The 23,022-nt window shown below is 40.7% G+C and overlaps 1 protein-coding gene across 3 annotated transcripts in view; it reads left to right on the top strand.

Annotated features, from left to right (window-relative positions):
* Window positions 1-704: 704 nt before the first annotated feature.
* SCML2 (Scm polycomb group protein like 2) overlaps window positions 705-23,022 on the top strand; it is a 143,240-nt gene continuing 120,922 nt past the window's right edge. For 2 of the 3 annotated variants that reach the window (XM_030574148.1, XM_030574138.1), the window contains exons 1-2: window positions 705-795; window positions 19,477-19,584. In XM_030574148.1, coding sequence (XP_030430008.1) covers window positions 19,563-19,584 — 22 coding nt within the window. In that variant the 5' untranslated portion in view covers window positions 705-795; window positions 19,477-19,562. Of the gene's footprint in view, window positions 796-1,053; window positions 1,082-19,476; window positions 19,585-23,022 lie in introns of those variants that run through there. The other variant, XM_030574157.1, reaches the window with a different exon arrangement.

Raw genomic sequence — 23,022 nt, 5'->3', positions numbered from 1 at the left:
TCCACCTCTCGGGCTGGGTCCTAAAGTCTGGGCTCCCATTAGAGCTGAAAGGCTACATTGCAGTTTTATAGTTCTGCAGCTGAAATCCCAGGAGCCCGAGTCAGTCCTGGGGGTTTCATTGCCATAAGATGCACTGTAAACCTGGGTTTGTAGGATCCAGGCATTGCCAAGTAGGGTGACCACATGTCCCGATTTACAGGAACAGCCCTGATATTTGGGGCTTTTTCTTATAGAGGCTCCTATTACCCCCCCCCCCCGCCCCCTTCCCAATTTTTCACACTTGCTGTCTGGTCACCCTATTGCCAAGCCCGTGCTTGCGCATCCATTCCTCACTGGGTTTCACAGCCACGCCTGACTCAGGTCCAGCCTGCAAAATGACACAGCTTAGACCCCAGTCACTGCAGGACTCCGGCACTGACCTTCCACCAGGAGCCTTAGACCCCGGGCCTGAGTGTGGCCAGATGCGGGGCGCTTGGGCTGGAACCCGAGTTCCCGCCGGGGCTGAGCGCGCCCTGTGGACAGACCCATGAAAGGCTGCAGCAAACAGGCGCTTTGCGGTTGACAGGGGCGGGCTGGCCCCCAGCGCCTCGCGCGGGCTGTGGTGGGGAGGCGGCGGCGGCGGCGGCGGCGGCAGCCCCCAGTGCGGCTGGCGGGCATGCGCGGGCGCCCCACTAACATGGCGGCGGCGGTGGCGGCGGCGTGAATCCCGGCGGCGGGGGCTGCGCGCTGCCTGACAGACCCACGAGCCGCCGGCGGCGCGCGAGGAAGCGGGTGGCTCCCCCCGCCCCTAGGCCGGTGAGTGGCGGCGACTTCGCGGTGCCCTGGGCTGCGGGGAGGAAGCGAGAGACCCGCCCCAGGACCGGCCGGGGAAGGGGGCGGAGAAGCGGGGCAGCTGCCCCCTTGTTCCCCCGGCTCATTGGCGGGGGGGCGCGGGGGGCTGCGCCGCCCGGAGAGGCCCGCGGTGGAGACGGTGGGTCTGGCTGGGTCTTTTCTCTTCTCCTCAGGCTCCACAGCCGCCTCCCGGCCTCTCCCCCGTCGCTGCCCCCTCCCAGCCCGGGCTCGGCGGCGCCTCTCGGGACAGGTATTGGCGCTGGCCCGGCTGCGCCCGCATGTGGCAGGGCGGCCGGACTGGTGGGTGTGTGTGTGTGTGTTGTGCGGGGGGCAGCAGATGCCCCAGCCCGGGCAAGGGCTTTGCTGCTGCCGCCTCTTGCTCAGGGTGTGGGTGCGCACCCCCAGTCCTAGGGCCGAAAGCGGGCGGCAGCAGGGGGGTGTCTGTAAACCGTCCCGAATAGCTGCGGCAGGGCTAGAGGGGAGCCAGGGATCTTCCCGCCCCCTGCACCCGGCTCCTGCAGCCCCGAGGGCTTGGGCCAGCCGCAGCCCAGGCGCTCGGGCAGTAAATGCTGCAGAGCCGGCCGGCTGGCGAGGGACTGAAGTCCCGCGGGTGCGGAGGGTCCATCCCGGTCTCTTGCCTCCCAGCCCGCGTCCAGGGGTGTCGGGGGTAAAAGAGCGGCCGCGAGCCGGGCGATGCTCTGCGCCCACCCCCAGGTTCAGTGAACGGCCGCCCGCTAGTTCCTGGCGTCCCGGGGCTTGAGCTCTCGGTCCCGCCTAGCCCCGCTCCTGGGGCGCCTGGAGTGAAGCGCAGCAGCGATGGCTACGCTGCATCCTTGGCGCTGCTCGTCGCACTCAGCCTCGGCAGGGCAGAGCGGGAGGGTGCCCGAGCAGCTGCTGGTGCCCCGTTATCTGTGCATCTACCTGTCCCTGAACGGGGGGGGGGGGTCAGCGCTGAGAAATGCCCGGTGTGTCCCCCCCCGAGCTAGCTGCTGCCTCTCCACCATGCGCACAGCCCCGTTTGTTGCGGGGGGCGCAGGATCGCCTCGGTGCGGCTGTGAGCGTTTGACAGGGACTGTGACTAGGACACACCTCCCTTTGCTGGAGCAGCCCGGCGGGTATATCCTCTTCCTGCCCAGCAGCGGCGGCGCCTAAATACACTCTCGGGGACCTCTGCTGCTCTCGATCTAGGGCAGGAGCTTCACCCAAGCGGATGGGATCGGGGACATTGGAGGAGCGGGTTCAACAGATCTGCACTTGCATCCCCTCCTTAGTGAATGTGTACCCTCGTGAGTCATGCAGAGCTTCAGCTAAAGTCAACGGGAGTTTTGCCCCAGGAAGGGCTTGGCCTGAAATGGGGCGGTGGGAGAGGAGAGGGATGCACGGAGCGAGCTCCTGCCCTAGCGCAGCCTTAGCCTGTCTGGCGGGTTCCTTCTCCAGCCGGAGAGAAGTGCAGGGCAGCAGGAATAAGGTTTCCTTGTTGCTCACTGTGTGTGTGGTTAGCAAGAGACTAGTCAATGCCTCTCTGTTCAAGAAAAACCATGATGGTCCTGAGCAGTAGATAACTGTGTTTTTTATGTTTTTCCCTTCTGAATTTGTATGAAAGTATGTTTACTTTTCAAATATAATTACTTAGAGCCAATGAAAACCTGTCTAATTTTGCATGACCATGAAGTGAAGTACTCTAATAATTTTTAAAATTTGTTTCTTGAAACTATGTTCATCTGAAAATGTAAAAACGATAGCAAAAATGCCCAAAAAACAAAGAATAAACCCTCCAACCAACCAACCAACCAACCAACCAATCAAAAACACCTTTACCAATGTGTTTGTTACTTGTCAAAAATGGGTCATGTTGTGATCATTTACTCAATAGATCACTGTTCAGACTGGCAGAATGCAGAGTATAAAGCTTTAGGGGTTGGGGAACACTCATACTACACTTGGAAAATATGGCATGTTAAAACATGCATAAAGTTGAGCTTGAAATTAATTTATACCATACATACAAGTGATTGCAGAGTGAGTTATTATGGATTTATTGTATAAGGGATTGTTTTTCAGCGATACATTTCTTAACTTTCTTTGGGGTATTATATATGCTTTTTGACAATGAAATATTCATTTGCAAATTTCATTAAAAAATCTTTATCTGTCAGCCACTGTCTGTAGCCATTGGGGCAAATTGCAAAACACATTGCAGTGGCGTAGTAATTAAGTGGAACCTTATTTTATTAAAGCTATATTTCATGCTCAGTTAAACTTTAGGAATAAAAAAGCACTTTCATGTGTTTTTCTTTCCTAAATAGTTACTTATTGTAATTTAAAATATGTTAATGCCTTTCTTCTTCCCACAGTCATTTAATTCTCCTCTTTCCGATTAATCAGCTATAAAGGACTGCAAAAATAATTAAACAGCTTTATAACCTAGGAATTATAACAAATAGGAGGAAGAGTATTTGCCTGGATATGTAAATATTTTGGTGAGGTAATTCATCTTAAAAATGATTTTAACCTCATTGTTAACTCTTGGTAATCCTAAAACTAATCTAACAAATCTGATGATTAAGTGACGAAAACCCATATATTTTATATCTTGATAATGGCTTTTCAGAACACACCTGAAATGCCAACATTTCTTCAGTAAAAACTTTAAGTACCTGTACAGTAACTGAATATGGGATCTTTAATTTTTTTTTACTTATCAGATATTTCAGTTTTAAATTAATGTAGAGCTTATCAAAGCCTTATAGCATAGATCACATTTTAGTAGATTGTCTCACGGACAACAACCCTAGCATTCGTAATCACTTAAAGTCACTGTGATAACTGGAGCAATTGATTATGTGGGAAAAGTAATGTTAGGAAAACTTTAATGTATTTCTAGATGTTTTTAAAGCAGCTTAACAGCAGGAAATAAGTAGGGGAGCCAGCACCATGTGGGAAGCCAGTACACTCTGGTCCACCCGCAAGTGCTCCACAGACCACCAGTAGTCTAGTAACCACTGAGTTACTTCTGCATTAGCAGTGCATTCTGAAAATTTATTTGTACAATTAAACTATGTATTAACAAGAAAAGTTAATTTTGTGAGTAGTGCTTAATATTTACTATACTGCCAGGATGATATTACTTGAGTTAGTGTAAAGAAAAAAAATAAGAGTAGAACAATTTTCTGGACTTTTTATTTTTAGCATCGAATTTAATGAAAGCTTTGCAATAATGCAGACCTGCTGCAGTGGAGAAGAGTGTGATGTAACACCAAAGTTTATACCTCTAGTTTAAAAATAATTTCAATATTTTTAAAGGCCCTTTTAATAACATTTCAGGTACACTGTTTGAATATGAAAGTCAGTGATGTGACTCTTTAAAATAAAATACTTGACATGAATATTTCACTGTAAGGATTAGCTGACGGTGCTAGTACTCTTGTTACCTGCACACTGTAGGGCATTCACGTTTACCCTTCCATTAGCTCAAGGCATAACCTGGTAAATTTAGGCACCCCCACACTTTCTTAACCTTTTGTGGGTTTGCGGGGTCTTCTACCAGTGAAAGATCCTTACACAGTAATATCCTTTACCTCTATTTATTAACATTTACCAAAACCTTACACTATTGCTGTCTAGTTGCTATAAATAATACCATCTGTCTAGCAAATTTGTTTTGCTGTATACATATGCACTGTAGTGCATTTAAGAATAAATATTTTGCAGTAATTGTTTAAACTATGCAAAAACATTTGCTCATTTTCTAGCATACACTATAATTGGTGTGAAGATATATTGCAGCTGCAAGAAGAAACTGAATAGATATCCAAAGCTTAGGTACAGCTTTGATGTCTGGAGTATTCTTCTATCTTAAAATCTAATTATATGGTAAATTATTATTACACTTAGAAAAGTTGAGTGAAAGAGCAGCATCAGACTTCTCCAATGCATCTATTTTAACTTTTCTCATTACTTCTTTAAGCAGGCAGGTGCCCTTTCCTGCTGCTGACTCCCTCACTGGATCCATGTGGAATGTCCTGAGCAAAATAAATGGCAAACTACTCCATGTTGCTGCTTAATCTCAAAGGATTTGTTGATAGGTGGTGTTTCCAATACAAGACCAAGAACATTCAGGCAACTACCTGAAGTTAAATGGTGCTGAGAATTTATTTATCCCAACCCTATTCTTTTGTTTCAAGAGATGGTGACCCAGGCTTCCATATGAATGGAGGATGTGAAAGATGCTAGATAAAATCCATAGAGCCCCTGCTCTTTGCATGTGGGCCCCCAGATCCTATTAAGCACACTGCATGTTTTTTTTCTTCTGAATTGGGTTGTGGACCACCACTTCAACAAGCGAGAAAGAGTCCTGTGGCACCTTTGCTTTTTACAGATTCAGACTAACCCGGCTACCCCTCTGATACTTCACTTCAATGAGTGAGTTGAAAGTGGGGGAACCATTTCTAATTACAGTACTATTTATTCTGTGTGCGACCAGGAATTTCAAAATCTATTTTATTTATTCAGATTTGGAAAAATATCTTTTGGCACACAATATATGTCCTGGCTGTCTACCCCAGAAATAAAATATAAAGGACTGTGCTGTTAGGCTTCAGTTAGACTTAAATACAAAGAAAATGGGTCAAGAGACTTTTGAGGTCTGGGATTTTCCAGCTCAAATAAAGAACCAAGTGAACTTTAAAACTAAGAAAGTGAGTATAGTTATCTGTTAGTCTTGATAGGACAGTATGTAAATAGGGAGCACATGCATCCTCTCTTAATAAAGAAAATACAAAAGAGTGTCCCAGAAAATTTACTCCCTAAAGTTGAGGATCAGCTGTTTTCTTTAACACCTGATTTGATTTTTCTTATAACTTTAGACTTTGGTTTCATCACCTTTCTGATGATTTTATAGTTGGACTTGTGTTTAATATAACAGGAAATGCCAGGATCTTAGTTAAATTTCCAAGATGTTTTGGTAATAGTTACTTAAAATGGTGTTTGGTAAATTTTTAAAAATAGAAATTGTCTGGCTAAAATTTGCCATATTATGATGGTCTCTTCATGTAATGGTAGAAAGACATACAATATTTGTTGTGTGTTAGGGCAGTGGCTCTCAACCAGGAGTGCGCGTACCCCTGGGGATAGGCAGACGTCTTCCAGGAGGTACATTGACTCATTTAGATATTTGCCTAGTTTTAAAACAGGCTACAGAAAGTCGTAGTAAAGTGAGTATAAACTAAAATTTCATATAGATAGTGACTTGCTTATACTTATTTTTCAGTGTATAGCATATAAATAAGTATGATATTTATATTCCATTTGATTTACTTTAGAATTATATGGTAAAATGAGAAAGTAAGCAATTTTTCAATAATAGTGTGCTGTGACACTTTTTTGTATTTTTTTATCTGATTTTGTAAGCAAATAGTCTCTAAGTGAGGCGAAACTTGGGAGTATGCAAGACAAATAAGACTCCTGAAAGGGGTACAGTAGTCTGGAAAGGTTGAGTGCCACTGTGCTGAGTGATAGAGTTATTTCTTTACTGAGTGGCCATGTCTGATTGTGGCAAGGCATAGTTCAGTTAAAACATATTGCATGTACATTTTGATATGTAGTTGAGGGACACTTCCTTTATTTCTGACACACTCTATAAAAGTATAATGATTAAAGTTAAAAATGAACTTTTAGTTTCTTCTTCAGGTATGTGTCTGTATGAATCCCGTTGTAGGTGCATATGTGCCTTGTGCGTGAGGTCAGGTTTTTTTGAACAGCATTGTCTGGGAGTGCACATGCACCCTGTATCTCCTTAGGCTCCTGAGTGTGGGCGTAACGGGTGGAGTGGGTGAAATTTATTTCTCCCCTTGTAGTTCCTTCTTATCAACCATGATAGTGAGACACAACCTGGCAAATGTCTGACCCACTGCTTTCTCTGATCTTCAAAGGCCTATCCTCAACTAGTTTGGTGGGGGGAAAAAAAACTCTCTCTTCACCCTCATTGGTACCAGGGTGGCACCAGTCACTGGAGCTGAGACATTACCACATAGCACTGCCATGTGTAGAGAGTTACTTTTCATTGCTATTGCTTCTTCCTGGTATCAAGCAGGGATGTCTCTCCTCTATCTTCTGAGAGTGACCCTAGAGGCAGTACTGGAGATTACTCATGCAGGGCACCACTGCGAAGGAGGTGCAAGTGGCATTGGTCTAACCAGTCACAAATGGGCCAGTGTCAATATAAGAGGCTGTCCTGGCTCTACTGTGGACCATCATTTCAAGCATCCACAGCAGATTTCCTCCCTCCTGTGAAGAGGAGATCAGGCTCCCAGGCAGCATCGCTGCCCAGATGGTCAATATCACAGTCTATCATTAGTACCCAAGAAGTGGGAGCAATACATAAACAGCAGCACTCCAGTCTCCAGCTAAGAAGTAGTCATCATTGAGGCAGTCCCACCAGCCCATGCCCTGGTGGTTGACTACTTTAAAACCTTTAAGGATCTCTTATCTTGTATCACAGAGACATTAGATACCACAACAAATTACAGGAATTCACCAGCTCTTTGATGCCTTGACTACTTAAGCCCCAGCCGAGATTGCTCTCCCCATTAATGAGGGCATATTGGAGACAGCAACAGGCTCTGGCAAACCCCAGCCCCCATTCAGCCCACATCTAATCAAGTGGCTGAGTGCTGCTAAGTGCCTCAGAAAAACTTTGAAAACTTCTGTTCTCACTGAAATCCAGGAGCATTAGTAGAGGCAGCAGTGTAGGAAAAGTTGAAATCTATAAAAGGAATGTGGACAAGGACCTTCAAAAGCTAGACCTGTCCAGGCATTACTTGTCTTTCCTACTTGTCTGCAACTCTGGGTGGCAGCTGCCGGGCATTGTTCACCAAATATAATGTACTGACATGGGAAAGGGAGATCCCTTCTTGATGAAAGTACCACAGGACACTAGGGAGGAACTTAGAGATCATCAACAAAAGCCAGAAGAGGTCTCCAGGATATTATGGATTCCTCAGACACGGCCACAGGGTTGATAGTCATGGCCGTGGCTTTCTGACTGCTGGCATCTGGAGTACCAAGAGAAGTTCAAGATGCCATCCAGGACCTCCTATTTCAGGGGATGGAGTTGTTCAATACGGAATGGACAAAGGACCACTCTGAGGTTGCTGGGGATGTATACACCAACCCATACAGGAAGCCCAACAGACACAACTGTCTTGTCCTTATTTTTGGGGCAGATAGAGTACCCACTGCAGAAACAATTGTGCTACTTGTCTGGTGGGCACCTTCTCAGCAGATTTGATGGGAATGTTAGCAACCATATTAGAGCCTATCAGGAACTAGCAGCCATCTCCAGGAGCTGCCTTGTCTCATTCCATTGGGCGTGGACCAACATCACTTCAGACAAATAGATGTAGAATATAGTTGCCCCTGGCTATGTCATTCACTTCCATGCTCTCCACTCTACTCATCCCTTTCTTTGTTACTCTTCAGGATGCATCTCATGAGAGGGGGAAAAAAAGTGGCCATATTGCTTCTGCTAGGAGTCATGGAAGGGTTCTTAAGTAGTACAGGAGAAGAGGCTTCTACTTTCAGTATCTCCTTCCTGAGGAAGAAAGAGGAATTTGTCCTATCCTAGACCTGAGGAGATGGAACAAATTGTATGTATAGTCTCAGATTCCAGAATATAATGCTTGCCTCCAGCACCCCATGTGTGCAGGCTCTACTGGTTCATGGCTTTTAACCTGCAAGGTGAGTTCTTCCATGTCGCCATTCAACTGGCACGCAGGAAGCAGTTGAGATTCACACTGGGACCAGATCATTGTCAACATAAAGTACTTTGAGGTGTTATAGTAGTCAGTGTAGATTCCAGGACACATCCTTCATCCCTGGATTTTGGAGTCCATGTCCTTTGAACTGCTAGGGTGTTGATGGAGGATAGCAGCTGAGGAGGAGGCACAAGGCACAAGAGTGGCCTCACAGGAGCGGACACCACTATTTAAAAAAAAAAGAAAGTTGCATGTGCATGAGGTACATGCCCACCTACAGTGGGATCAACACTGACTACACCAGTGGCTCTCAACCTTTCCAGACTCACAGATTTTAAGGTCGGAAGGGACCATTATGATCATCTAGTCTGACCTCCTGCACAATGCAGGCCACAGAACAACTGTACCCCTTTCAGGAGTCTGATTTGTGTTGCATACCCCCAAGTTTCACCTCACTTAAAAACTACTTGCTTACAAAATCAGACATAAAAATATGAAATTGTCACAGCACACTGTTTCTGAAAAAATTGATTACTTTCTCATTTTTACCATAAATTATAAAATAAATTAATTGGAATATAAATATTACATTTCTGTGTATAGTATATAGAGCAGTATAAACAAATCATTGTCTGTATGAAGTATTAGTTTGTACTGACTTTTCTAGTGCTTTTTATGTACTTGTTGTAAAATTAAGCAAATTTCTAGATGAGTTGACGTACCCCTCTGGAAGACCTCTGCGTACCCTCATTGGTACGTGTACCTCTGGTTGAGGACCACTGGACTACACCATCTTGAAAAACCACCCTCCTCCTCCCTCACCACACACACTCAGTCTCTTGTTTGTTCTCTTCTTAGGTCATGTCTAAAATTCTAGATTGTAGGCTCCTCAGGGCTGTGATCTTGTGTGTGTGTTCTGTGAAATATCTACCATTATTTATCTCACATTAAAAGATGCAGTAGGTGTTGCTTGTAACTATAGTTGGCACAAGTTTCTCAGACACATTTTTTTTTCAAGTTGGTATCCCTTTAACATATAGGCAGCTCTCCCCTTGTTTTTTGGTGTCTTAAGCAAGTAAGGCGTTGAAGGTAGAGGTCTTCACCAAACCACTTAGTTTTGTAGCTGAACCTTCAGCTTTAAAATCTGACCAACAATTTTAGTTAAAATGTGAAATGGTAAGGAAAATGAGTCTCCTACTGGAGGGAATGGGCTTCTTTGCCAGGTATCCCAAATTGTTGCTGTTTTAAGGTAATATGATATCTTTTTTAGCTTGGACAAAGAGTAGGTTGAGACTCTTAGCATACATTAGGTCATAGAGCATCTGAAACTTATAAAACCTACAAGAGAGTAGTACCATTTTAATTAGGTGCAGGTATATTAAAAAAAGAGAGTGTATCATTATTTAAGCACCTGATGGATTCTATCATGGTCAAATATAGGAAAACCTGATGGAATAGATGTCATTTTTGTGTTACTTTTTAAAGCCCATGTAAAAGAAAAGTTTGATTATGTAAGTAAATTTTGTGATATAAAGAAGTGAAAGGCTTTCAGTGCCATGCATCGTTGAGTCAGAGTTACCAGTGGCACCACCGTATAGTTGGAACTGAATAATTAGGAGTCAAAATTGAGTGGAAAGGACAAATAATTATGAGAGGGTTGTATTGGTGGTGATAAATAAAAATGATAAATAGCTATGTCTGTAGGGGCATGAGGGAAGAGATCAAGAAAGTTAATCTGATGGTACCAAGCAGTATTTTCTTCTCGTTGCCGAAAAATGTTAACCATCTGGATTTGTGAATGCATTTTTACTGTGTTCAGCTACAACACATTTTGTGGGAAAAAAACGACAGTTTGTAAAGGAAGACCCTTATGAAATGCTTTGATTTAACTGGAAAACTCATAGTCTGTTTTTTCCACCATATGAAATGGGATGGAAAAGGGGCTTTTTCAGAATAATGCAGCTGGGCAAATACTGCAGCAAAGTATTTGCAAAAATTCTGATTATTTTTTGTGATCTCTTGTTTGTGTTTTATCCACAAGAATGTTTGCAGAAAACACAGTGTTTTGGGGAATTTTCACCCAAATATGTTTTTGTCAGTATTAGCACTGGAAATGCTCCTACTGGCTTTTGAAATTTGGGATTTGGAAGCCAATTGCAAGGGGAGGGACGTTGTTTTTTTGCAGAGGAGCAGGAGTTAGCAGGTGGGGGATGGTATGCAACCACCACCATCAGAGGTAGTAGAAGTGTGTCCCTAATCAAGCATGGGAATGTGTAAGAGCCTAGAGTTCAGCTGTGTAGTTTAGGAAGGGAATAATCTTTCTAGGACCTACTTCCTTCAGAAGCATCTTTTGTGATGGTAAGGAAAAGCTTGTGTCCTGTCCTGAGGGGACTTTAGCCTCCCATGCACAGATGACTATACTGGTCTGCCTGTGTAGGTGAGGATGAGCTGCAACAGTAAGTAGTTCTGGTGCGGGAGGATCTATCTGTATACTGCCTTTATCAGCATCGTCTAGGTGGTGGCAGTTGGATAGTGCTGGCTTTAATTGCCAGTGAGAGAGACACCTTAAATGCAGGGAGAGGACACTCACAGAATGTATGTCTCCTAGCACTGTGGGTGCAGGTAGCATGGCATCTATTTAATCCAGTATGAAACTGCCACATAGGAGGAGTTTGTAACCAGCTTTGAGGAAATGGTGGGCCTGCAACTTCTGCCATTTGCTGCTGTGCTGGATCCTGCTGATCTTGCTAAGCTTCCTCTTGCTGTTGCAGGGCCTGTGCTGTGCAGACTGACTCTGTGCCAGTAGGTTCCAGGACTGTCAGTGTTGCTCATGCTCCTAGCAATATATATATGTATATGTATGTAAATATATATGTATATATAATGTATGTGGTATTGTTAGGTTTATGTTAAGAGACCAACAAAATCAAAGTTATTGTTTCATTAGGTGCACAATTGTTTTAGTGTTTACTAAATTTACCCCCAAGTTGTTTGGATACAAAAATTATTTTAGGGGAAGGGAAATGTTGTACGCCCGCCCCCCCAATGTATTTAAACATCCAGCTTATGGGCACAGGGAGAGTGTCACTATTTACTACACACACATTTTGGGTGCACAGAATCTTTAAGATATCTTGGAGATAAGCACAGTAGCTGTAAAATGATCAGCAGTGATATAGTTTACACCACTGACAATGAAATGGTCATCTTTAGTTTTGGAATGAGAACCTTTCTGCACTATCAATTAAAGCTGTCATCAGTTACACTCTGTTCTTGGGAGACTTTCTTCGGGACCATGAGGGTTAAAACTTTTTTTTATTATTATTATTTTTTTATAAAAGATACCTTCAATTCTGACTCACAGCTCTGTGACAAGGGGTAGATTTCACAGAATCCAGAATAACAGTGCTCTGTCCATAGACCCTCTGTGATCCTAGCTTCCAGAATCCTGGATCTTAGAGGTAATGCTAACTGAATCAGGCCACAGTCCCCTAGATAATTGTATAAGGACTTCCCCTATACCTTCTCTAAGTGCTGCTTTTACGTTGTTGGTTCTGCTGGTTGCTTTTGTAGAGAAGTGCAAACAGCTCCACAGGGATCGTTAGCATCCCATTCCATACTAGTGTCTGGTCATCTCTTATTACACTTGTAATAGGAATTCCCTTCTCTTCCCCCCCTACCTGTTTTATTTGTACTATGCTCAAAAGTATGCTAGGTGCCTCACTGAACAAATAATAAGCTTCCTGCCATGGCAAGTGAGGGTTAGTTAAAGTTAGAGGGGTTAGCGGTGGGATTAAACAGAGCACATAAATTGTGATATGGAGATGTTAGGCCCATGCTAATTTCTTAGCATGCTAGCAAAGATTTTTCTTAAAAGTTGAATATTTTAATTAATTTGTTTTGTGGCAGAAATGAGTCTTTTGGCAGGGATTTGAATGAGACTAGGGTAGTGGCCTGATGAATATTGGCCTGATGAATATGTTCTAAGAAAGTGTTCCAGGCTTGTATGGGGACATGGAAAACAACACAGATGTTTAAGATGGTAAATTTGCCAAATTGTTTGAGTGTTTTTTCCAGCACTTATATAATGTAAATATACAGTATTAAAATATAGCTTACAAATTTCAGCCAATTTGACTCTGAGTTTCATATTTAGTTTAAAAATGCTTCAGGACATTTTTTGAGCTGTTAAGGGTATGAATAAAAATATTCAAAATCTCCTCTTTTGTGGGCAGACTGCATTGAAGATTTTGGTTTTAAGGATGTTATTAGGCTTGGGTCCAGCTTTCTTAAAAGATCTGGTGCCTCCTTACATACTATTTCATCATTCTAGGTTGGAAGATTTAGAATTTTGAGAACCTGAAAGCATGATGGGAGAACTGTTTGCATTTTGCATCTGCAGCCTTAAGAAGGGTGGCATGCCTTCTCTCATCCTTGAAAGGATTGCTGATTTAGCTAATTTTGGATCTAGTTTAATATTTTATTTCAGAATTCTTTTGGCACAAGTAACTTGGTCTGTCTTTGCTCTGTTTGAACAGTGAAACTACATTGGTCAGTTTCACATCTTGGCTCTCATACAGTAACAAAATATGGTTTTGATTTAAATTTCATAACAGTGAAGAGAAGTTACACTTTAAAAAAATAATTGAAAACTTTTATTTTTCTGTTCTTATTGTGACAACTCTTCAGCCTAAAGTATGTTCAAGTACACCTCTAACCCGATATAATGCCATCTGATATAACACGAATTCGGATATAGTGGGGTAAAGCAATGCTCTGGGGGGTTGGGGGCTCTGTGCGCTCCAGTGGATCAAATCAAGTTTTATATAACGCCGTTTCACCTATAACGCAGTAAGATTTTTTTGGCTCCTGAGGACAGCATTATATTGAGGTACAGGTGTAAGGTTTTTAACACAGTCTCTTGATGGAAACTGAAATTTACTACTTTGTATTGAATGGATTATTATGAAATAGATTTGTGAAGGATCAGACAGTTTGATTTGATTCTAATGACATATTGCTTTTTGTCTAAAAAGACTCAAAACTTTGCAGTATAATACTGTTTGTAGATAGTTAAAATTCAATGCTTTATATTTATGCTAATTATATGTTGCATATTGTGCTGTAAAGTTTCCCATAATCCTATTGACAGTACATAGAAACTTGCTTAGTGATCTTTATAGCAACAGATAATACAAAGGAGTATTTTTGTTAAATAATCAATATATTTCCAATTCAGGAAGGAAATATTTTGATAAAGCTAGTTTTGGTGTTTACCGTCTAGCTGTAAGATTTATTATATTTGCTCTTTTACTGGCACAAGTCTGTAAAAAGGCAAGATATGTATTAAAAAATGCTGAGCCAGATTTTTATGAACTAGAAGTTTTTCTGTGCTAATGGTTTATCAGCTTTGCAGTATAAAAAGATGAAAATTGAATTTCTGCTTCTTGACAGCCTGCCTTTCTTAAATGTATGGACGAAAATGGATTCTACCTTAGACCTAACTTCCTGTTAAAAATACCCATATCTACTTTTTATCTACAAAAGAGGGAAAACTACGTTTTAATGATACATTGTGTTACTGACATTAATATTACTGGTAGATTGCTTTCATTTTATAATAAATGAAAAAATAACAGATTTTACATGTCTGTCTCTTCCACCAGTACCTTAATTCTGTTGTTCAGTAGGTCCCAACTGCCTGCATTAGGATTATGGAACATCTGTATTGCAGAAATAAGCATGCACACTACTTTCTTTTGGGGGGAAAAAAGTAAACCTATTTGGATCCCAGAATGGCAAATAGCAAAGGTGCTTCTGAAGTATTTAATACCATATAGTAGGCTTGGAATGATTAGGTGTTTTTTTTTGTCGAGGGAGGGTAAATGTCAGTTTCTCATATGCACAGCCCTCAATGAAAAAATATTTCCATTGATAATTGAAATTTATAGATAGACAAATTAAGAAAAATGCTGCTTGATAACTCATTAGAGCTGAAGGATATTTACTTTGTATACTTGACTGGATGTTGACCTCTCCTATAATTTCACACAACTGTGAAAATTTAAATTGATAAAAATCAGGGGGTGGGGAATGCTTAAAAGTAAGTATTTATGCTATCAGTCAAAATTATATATAAAATATAAATAACTTGCTGCAAGTCTCTCTATACCTTCCCTTATCTCTCGTCAAAACAGCCACAAACCTTCTTCTTAATTTTTTTTTAAGAGAAATGGGTAGGTGCTTACTAAATTTAAGAAAATAATTTTTCATTTTTCAAAATACTTTGAAGGGACCTCATTAACTTAGAAGTCACACTTCTGTCTAGAAATACTGTACATGTGTCTGCATTAAGGTAGCACTAAGTCTGAATCAGGATTGTGACCTCATTGTACTGTGCACAGCTAAGCACAGAGTAGGACAGTCCCTGCCATTAAGATTTCTGCCTAATTTAAATCAGGATGCAATAGTGCGTATGACAAAGAGGAGGAGGGAAACAAGAAGAATGTTAATATAGATCGGCTATGTACAGAGTTGGATAGTTTGAATTTATATATAAATGTTACGAGACTAGTAATAAATGGATAATAGCAATGCAAAGATATATTCTCTAGTCCAAACAGGAATTAATCCATATAATCTTAATATTATATTATAATTAATATAATCTTCTGATTATATAAACTATGAAGTAAAATTTATTATTAGTATAAATGAAAGAAATTAGAGGGGCACAAATATCAGTTTGTTTGCTTTGTACATTTGACTGCTCTCTGTGTATAGCCAATTCCCCTGTTCATCTTGCACAGTAAATATCCCATATTGTTTTATGTGGGACTTTCACATAGAAGCCAAGGTTAGAGGAAACATTAAGAAAATATGAGGAAAAAGAAAAATCACACAGGTAACAATAGTACCTGAAATTAACCATGTCTTTTCAATGTGACTGTGTCTTTTAAACAGTTGAATCTGAAATTTGAGAGGTTTTTAAATTATTCTCTTATATCTGACTCTCCTGTACATTGTATAGTTATCCTTACACATTGTGTGAAAGAAATCAAGTGGACTTAAATGGGTTCCTAGCCAAAAGTTCCCATTAATTTTGTTTAACTGAGGACTCTGAGCTATACCATCAGTGTTGATAGGACCAAAAACCTAATCTGCTTTAAGAACGTTTCCTCTCCACCACTTCTTTCATTTAACTGTCCACCCGAGCCTGAAGCATTTGATTCTTCAAAACAAAAGTCTCCAATCTCTATGCTGGGTGATCACAAAAATACAGTAAACACACTGAACATGGAGAAACAACTTAACACATATTTCAAAGAAACCAAAACCTAGGTTGGGTGAACAGGCAGAATATTGGGACAAATTTCTGTTAGATAACTGTCTTGCTTGCTTGTAAGAGTGGTGTAGATCACGGGTTCTCAGACTTTTGTACTGGTGACCTCTTTCACACAGCAAGCCTCTGAGTGCGATCTCCTCCCTTATACAGTAAAAACACTTTTTTAAAATATATTTAACACCATTATAAATGCTGGAGGCAAAGTGGGGTTTGGGGTGGAGGCTGACAGCTCGTGATCCCCCAGTTTGAGAACCGCACGTGTAGATAGCGGAAGGGATAGTTGTGATATGCCAACCAAAAGAAACTATGATTTTTGACAGTCTCTCTTTAAAAGGCTGACCTCTTTCAAAAGCAATAATTCTTGCCCTTCAAGCTGACTTTCTAAATTAGCAGAACAATTATTAGAGTAGGATGGAAAATAATTTTACATCATATGTAGTAGTAACTTTGGAAATGCAAATGCTTTAGGCTTGTCTATTCGTATATATTTTTAACCAAGAACTCACACAGTGGGAGGTGACTAGTAAGGGTGAATGGGGCTTGACAACAAAAGCCTTATCAGGAAGTTAAAGGCAGAGACAAGCTCACCATTTAATTCAGAATTAAATGAAATAGGGGGAGTTAAACAGAAGGGATGAAGCTGAATGTACTGGATGCTTTAAACCCCAGCTATAAGTAGTAGTAGTAGCAAGCATGCGGACATCCTCCATGTTGACTTTTTTTATTGGGTTCCATTTACAAACATTTTAATGTTAAAACTAACATGACACTTTTTTCTCTCTTGCCCTTTGCCTTTGATTTTCATTTTTCCTAGCTTAGGTCAGGTGACTTATTGTTGATCTCCACTGTTGATCCTATACTCTCAAAGTCTGAATTGACTCTTCATGGTGTGTTTCCTGTATTGTGACTGACATAAGTGCTGTTCTTAGTTTGACTGATTTTTCTCCATATTTTTCTTTTTTTGCCTTTGGTTTTCTTTCCATTCCCCTCAACTCTCCCATTACTTTCTTATGTCTGTTTATTCATAGTTATCTGTCCTTGCATCTGCCTTTCCCACTGTTTCATTCTCTTACCTGGTTCATTCCTTCCTTTGTTTCTGACTTCCATTCTCTAGATTTATGTCTACCTTCCTTCTTACCCTAATTTCCTATCTTTTTTTTCCAACACACTCTGCTTGCTTGTTCACTCACATATTCAAGGATATCTTAGGCTTCCTCTCTTCCCTGCCTGTCCTGCCCAAGGATCTCTGCAAGCTTCACTCTATATTTGTCCAGCTTTTTTGCAGTGATGTTAGAAGTTGTATGCAAAAAGCTCCCACCCTGGCTGGGGTAGGGAGTAGGCAGCAGATAAGAAGGTAATTAATTAGGTGGGGTGAACTAGAACAGTGTTTCTCAACCTTTTTGATACCAGGGACCAGTTTGCTTCCTTCCTTAATCTGTGTCAGGGAGATCACAGGGACCAGCACCGCTCCACGGACCAGTCCTTGAGAAACGCAGAACTAGAGTGCTCCTCAACTTTACCCCAGAAAGGAGTTATGTTCTGCCTCAGTCTGACTGTACTGTCTCTGCAAAGATTTAGCTTTCGTGCTGTTCTTCAGAATGGAGGCTCAGAAATTCAGTTTTTAAGTACAACTTCATTTATATGATGAGAAATAATTTCTAAAAGCTCACTTAAGCACTGTGAATAGAATAAACTTGGTGCAACTGGCTTTTAAGTAACACCTCTTCTAAATAGTAATAAATTTTATCCTGTTGTTGGATTTGCGCTATTTCAAACAACGGTTTAGAATTTCCAATTGTCTTACATTTTTAACAGGCTGGTGAGCATGTTGTAAAACAGCCTATCTGGTGCTACACAAACTAATGAAATGCTGGAATCCTTTTTATGTTTCTGACAGACACTCCACTTGTGCTAAACTTGATGACTATCACTGCAGGGTTGGAATCTTTATTACAGCACCAAGTGCAATCTAGTGTTTGGAACAAAAAAGATAAAAACCATGCACTGTTTTAAGTAATCTATCCATAAAGGCAGCTACTTTGACTCTGCAACACCTTTCATAGTTTATTGCTTAAAGAGGAAAAGCTTTGAAATGCTTTGGGGGAAACTCTACAATCATGTCAAACCTACAAATTATTCATTTGATGATCATTTATAGCATTATTGTGTAGCAAAAATGCTTTGCTTGTTTTAGTATTCAGTTTTATTTTTTAATCTTTAATTATTTGCATTGATAATTTTAGTGGTAATACATTAGTGTTTGGTATATTATGAATATTTTTAAAACTAACAAATTTAATTAAATGACATTAAATTAAGTTTTCAATTGGTTTTATCCACATGAAGTATACTGTAGACATAAAAGGTCATGTGATGAAGTCCATCATGATAGTATATAATTTACAGACTTTAAATTACCTTGAAATTGTGAAGCTTTGGTGAAAGCTATTCAGCTGTTTAATGAAACAACGAATGTTTAATGTGTGTGTTTTTAAATGTTCCAGTATACCCCTGTGAAGTTCAAAAAATTCAGAATTAATACTTCTGTAGCTTCCTTAGCTTTGAGCTATTGTTCCTGTTATAATAGATATGTTGTTTAGATTGATGAATGTTTGAAAGTCTGGCTTCTGTAAATCCATGGTAGTATCTTCTTTAGCCAGATTTTGTTGTAGAGCAAATGTGTATGTCTAAGTTACAAAACTCTTAAAACAGAAAGTTGTACACTAAACATAATAGAAACTGACAGCCTTAAAGGGAAACTGTCAAAGTTGGTAGCTTGAAAATTGTGTTAGATTCTTACCCCCCCCCCGCCCTCCCCCACAGTGAATGGAAAAATATGTGACTTGCTAGCATTGTTGTTGCCAGACTAACCCATGACTGTTCTGATTTCAGTGGAATGCTGATGAATTTCATCAGTAAAGTTCAGCAAAGTAGATGCTAGACTGGAGAACTAGTAACAAAACAGATATTGCTCATTTCTCTTTATTGAGGTGGCATGGCTTAACTAACTTGAACCTGCTGGTTTTTAAAGCCCACAACAACTTAGGCCTGTGCTATATTTGAGACTAGTGTTATCCTAATGAATATCTGTGATCTGACTTTACCTGACACCAAACATGAGTTCATTACTCCTTATTTTTTAAATAGCATAATATTTCCCCCAATGGTATTTTCTAGTATGACCATTGTTGGATTGTGTGTATGTAAGATGGAAAAAAAAGATTCGAGCTGTTAAAATTGAAAATAATCTTCATAATCTTAAAAAGAAAATTTAAGAGCAAAAGCATATTTTTAATGTCAAATCATAACATGCTATGTGAAGCAATCTGATTTTTCTTTTCAAGGGTTTACATCATTTTAAAATAAAGTACTAAAATTTAATTTATTCTCCTCCTCCAGTATTGCTTTGATTTAGCTCTTTTTTTACACGAAGTTCCTCTACAAGTAGCTTGTTAAACTTTTGCTGCTTTAAAACAGCAAGATAATGGGTTTTTTTTTTTTTTGTATTGGATCTATAACTAACTAGCTGTATAACTAACTCCACAGGAAACTGTTGTGCTGAAAGGAAGAATTAACTGGTCTTTCAACTTCAGCCTTTTTATTGTGAGAAGGAAGATCACAGAAGTGTTACCATGGGGAGAACAGCAGCTAAAGGTAAGGTTGGTGGCTTTTATCCAAAAGGAAAGAAAGTAGAAAACATAAAAGCTATTTTTGATTAGATGGGGTATTATTATACCTAATAATAACTACTGCTGTATTGTTAAGTTGAAATATTATGGTGATACACATGGAACTTGTTATGAATCAAAGTAAAAAATCCCAAACTTACAGTAGGCATGCCAAATTTTGCCTTGATTTAAACCATTCTATATAATTTCACCCAAAATAACTGTTGTCCTCTGACAATCTAGAAAACAGAGTCCCAGTAGAAAATGTAAGCACATATCTAGATGTGTTGTTAAAATATAATCCTTTATAGATAACTGGATTCTGTGACTTCTGCATAGTTTATCAGAGTAATGTGTAATATCAGGTATTAAGTTTTACAATAGCAAACTGCATCAGCAACTATCTTTCAAAAGCCCATGTAGACCAGTTAAACTGTTTGTTTTATGCAGTTTAATTTCTCATCTATGCAGTGATATTCTCTCTAGTCATGTCTTCTACTGTGCTGTATCGGGGGGAAAACATCATGTTATGGTGTTTTGCACCAACTTGAGGGTGAGATTTGAGCAGAAGTTAATGTGTGAAATAATAGAATAGGCATGAAATGGAAATACAGAATCTTGTAAAGAGAGCCCAACTACTCTGTAACTGGTCCTTTTCAGTTTTGGAACAGGTAGTTCTGCTCTACGGAAGTGGCTAAGATTTTTGCACGTAATTCATGCCTTCCACCTCTTCAGCCCAGTTGCTTTCTCTGCAGTTGTCTACTACCTTGTAAATTGAGTGGTGGTCTGTGCTGCAGTGGATCATCTATGACAGGGGTAGGCAACCGAAGGCGGCACGCGAGCTGATTTTCAGTGGCACTCGCACTGCCTGGGTCTTGACTACCGGTCTGGGAGGCTCTGCATTTTAATTTAATTTTAAATGAAGCTTCTTAAACATTTAAAACCCCTTTATTTACTTTACATACAACATTAGTTTAGTTATATCTTATAGACTTATAGAAAGAGACCTTCTAAAAATGTTAAAGTGTATTACTGGCACGCGCAACCTTAAATTAGAGTGAATAAATGAAGACTCGGCACACTGCTTCTGAAAGGTTGTCGACCCCTGATCTATGATGACTGCAGTTCTGCATGTAATAGTTGCACAAGTTGATGCAGAGCCTGTGGAGGAACCTTACTCCATGTATGGCAGGCTTCTGCCCTGCCCGTTTGAAGATGCTGCAAGACAGGCCCTATTCTTGGCAGACAAACAGGCTGGAAGCCCATCTGGGATGGGTCACCTAGAGAATAACAAACACAGGTTGAAGGAGATGGAGCTGTTCCAGATCCACCCTACTTCAGAGTGTACACAGATTTGAGAGAAGCCCTGATAGAAGATGTTATTCAGCATCTCCTCTTCCCAGCCCCCTCTTGGAGGTGGATAGAAGGGCCTAGGCAGAGTCTCAGGTGCATTGGGGATCAAACATTTTCCCCTCCTCTGGTTGCCATCACAGGTTTCAAAAGGGCAGTGGTCAACTTGTTGGGGAATGCTCCCCCACTCCATCTCAGTCCTCCATTCCAGAGGTGCAGCTGAGGTCTTCTGTGGGGGTGGAGGAAATAGTCTTTCACCATCTGTCACTCTAAAGTGCTCAACAACTCTGAGGAGCAGAGGTAGAGACAACTCTGAGAAACAGAGGTAGAGACTCCTTAGGGGGAGGCTCCTCACACATTATCAGAGCTAGCCAGGGTGGAAGACTTTGACTCCCTTGTTGGAGTGGTGTCCGGAATCTCAAGAATAAGTCTTTAGGAAGTGGGTGTGCAAATCTTGATAGACCGGCCCTCTATTGCTCCCTTCCCACAAGGACATCAAGGAAATACTGTATTGGGAAAAGACTGAGACATACTTTCTAAGGCAATGCACTGCTTTCGTGATGTCCCAAAAAGATTCTACAAGACTTGGGGCACTCTCCTATTGGAGGTGTAATAGTCATATAATTGGTTAAGAAACTGGCTCTTCTAATAAGGGGGTGTTTTCTCTGAAGGCTCTCTTGTGTCAGGAAACTGGAGTTCAGTGTTAGGAGGAACTGTAAGTGGTCACTAGGATCATCTCAGTTGCTTCTACCAGACTCTGTGCTCGAAGGAGTTAGCCTTCTTGGTCCCTGGTGGATTGCAAGTCAATGAAGAAAGCTTGGGTCAATCTCCAATTGTCTCTGATTTCTTGTATGATGACTGTGATTACTCTGGCTTGTCTTCTGATGAGTGATCTTATCAGCAGAAGAATTTTATGTCTACAGATTGGAAAGAGTGCTCCAGGCCAACCTCCCATACATAGTATCTGTAAAGTGTAACTCGGTGGATGGAACTGCTCAGCCATGGTTCCATTCTGTTGAAAACTTTGGGTCTTACCAGAAGGCAATGGACAATTTTTTGTCACCCTCAAGATCTCAGTCATGTGGGATCCAGCATGATTCAATCTCCAAACACTTCCTATTCAGTGGGAAACTGCTTTGGAAGTTTTGTCCATTCCTAAATCTTATAAATAATGCTAATGACAATTCCACTTATTTTTCATGTAATTATATTTGCAGTCTCATTAGTCTCTAAATATCTAGCAGCGATGTTACCTTGGAAGAGAACTATTTTCAGATCAATCCCAATTAGACCAAAATAATGTTGATTTGGAAGGGAATTGCATTTGGCGGATGGTGTTGTGACTGTTATCCCTATGTAAGGATATGTACACACACCATCTTGGGGTTTTATTGGATCTTTTACTTATCCTTTTCCCTGGTGTTGGCCTTACTGCCTTACTGTTTTTGTATGGATAGTCATTTTAAGGCATGGAGAAGGAAATGGAAAACAGGCCAAGGAAGAGGAGAAAATTTTCCCTTTAGTCAATAGACCAGAAACCAGAACTCTTAGTCTTTAAGAGATTACAGCTCAGTAAGGGATTACTGGCTCCCCATCCTGTGTGCAGGCCGGTAGATCATATCTTTGTTCTTAGTTTAAAACATGAAGAACACTTGTTGGGTTAACAACATCAGTGAAAATGTTAGCCCAAAAGGCTACATTGAAAATGGTGCAAGAAAACAGGAGCTCACATTCACTATAACTGTGGGTTGCACAATATTATAAGAGAATGGTTGTATTATAAAAAAAGGAATAGCAGCTTACTGTTTATGCTTAAAACACCTACTGTGATCACAGCAGCGATTCCTCATCATAGCTGTGAAATATCAAGGCTGTCACTGATCTGAGTGCAATAATGCTGTGTTTAAATATACTTGTTAACCAAGAAAAATAGAGACTGAGATTTGAAATCCACTGCCTTACTTCTAGCTATGTGAAACTATCTACATCTATTTCATGGCTTGAAAAATTTACCACCTTCTACATAGGGTGAAAAATAGCCTATGCTGTCTTTCTCTGCCCATAAGCAACAAAG

This window comes from Gopherus evgoodei, chromosome 1, assembly GCF_007399415.2.
Source record: "Gopherus evgoodei ecotype Sinaloan lineage chromosome 1, rGopEvg1_v1.p, whole genome shotgun sequence".
In the NCBI taxonomy this organism is placed as follows: Eukaryota; Metazoa; Chordata; order Testudines; family Testudinidae; genus Gopherus; species Gopherus evgoodei.
Note: the sequence above shows the minus strand (reverse complement) of the source record. Positions and strands in the feature narration are given on the sequence as shown.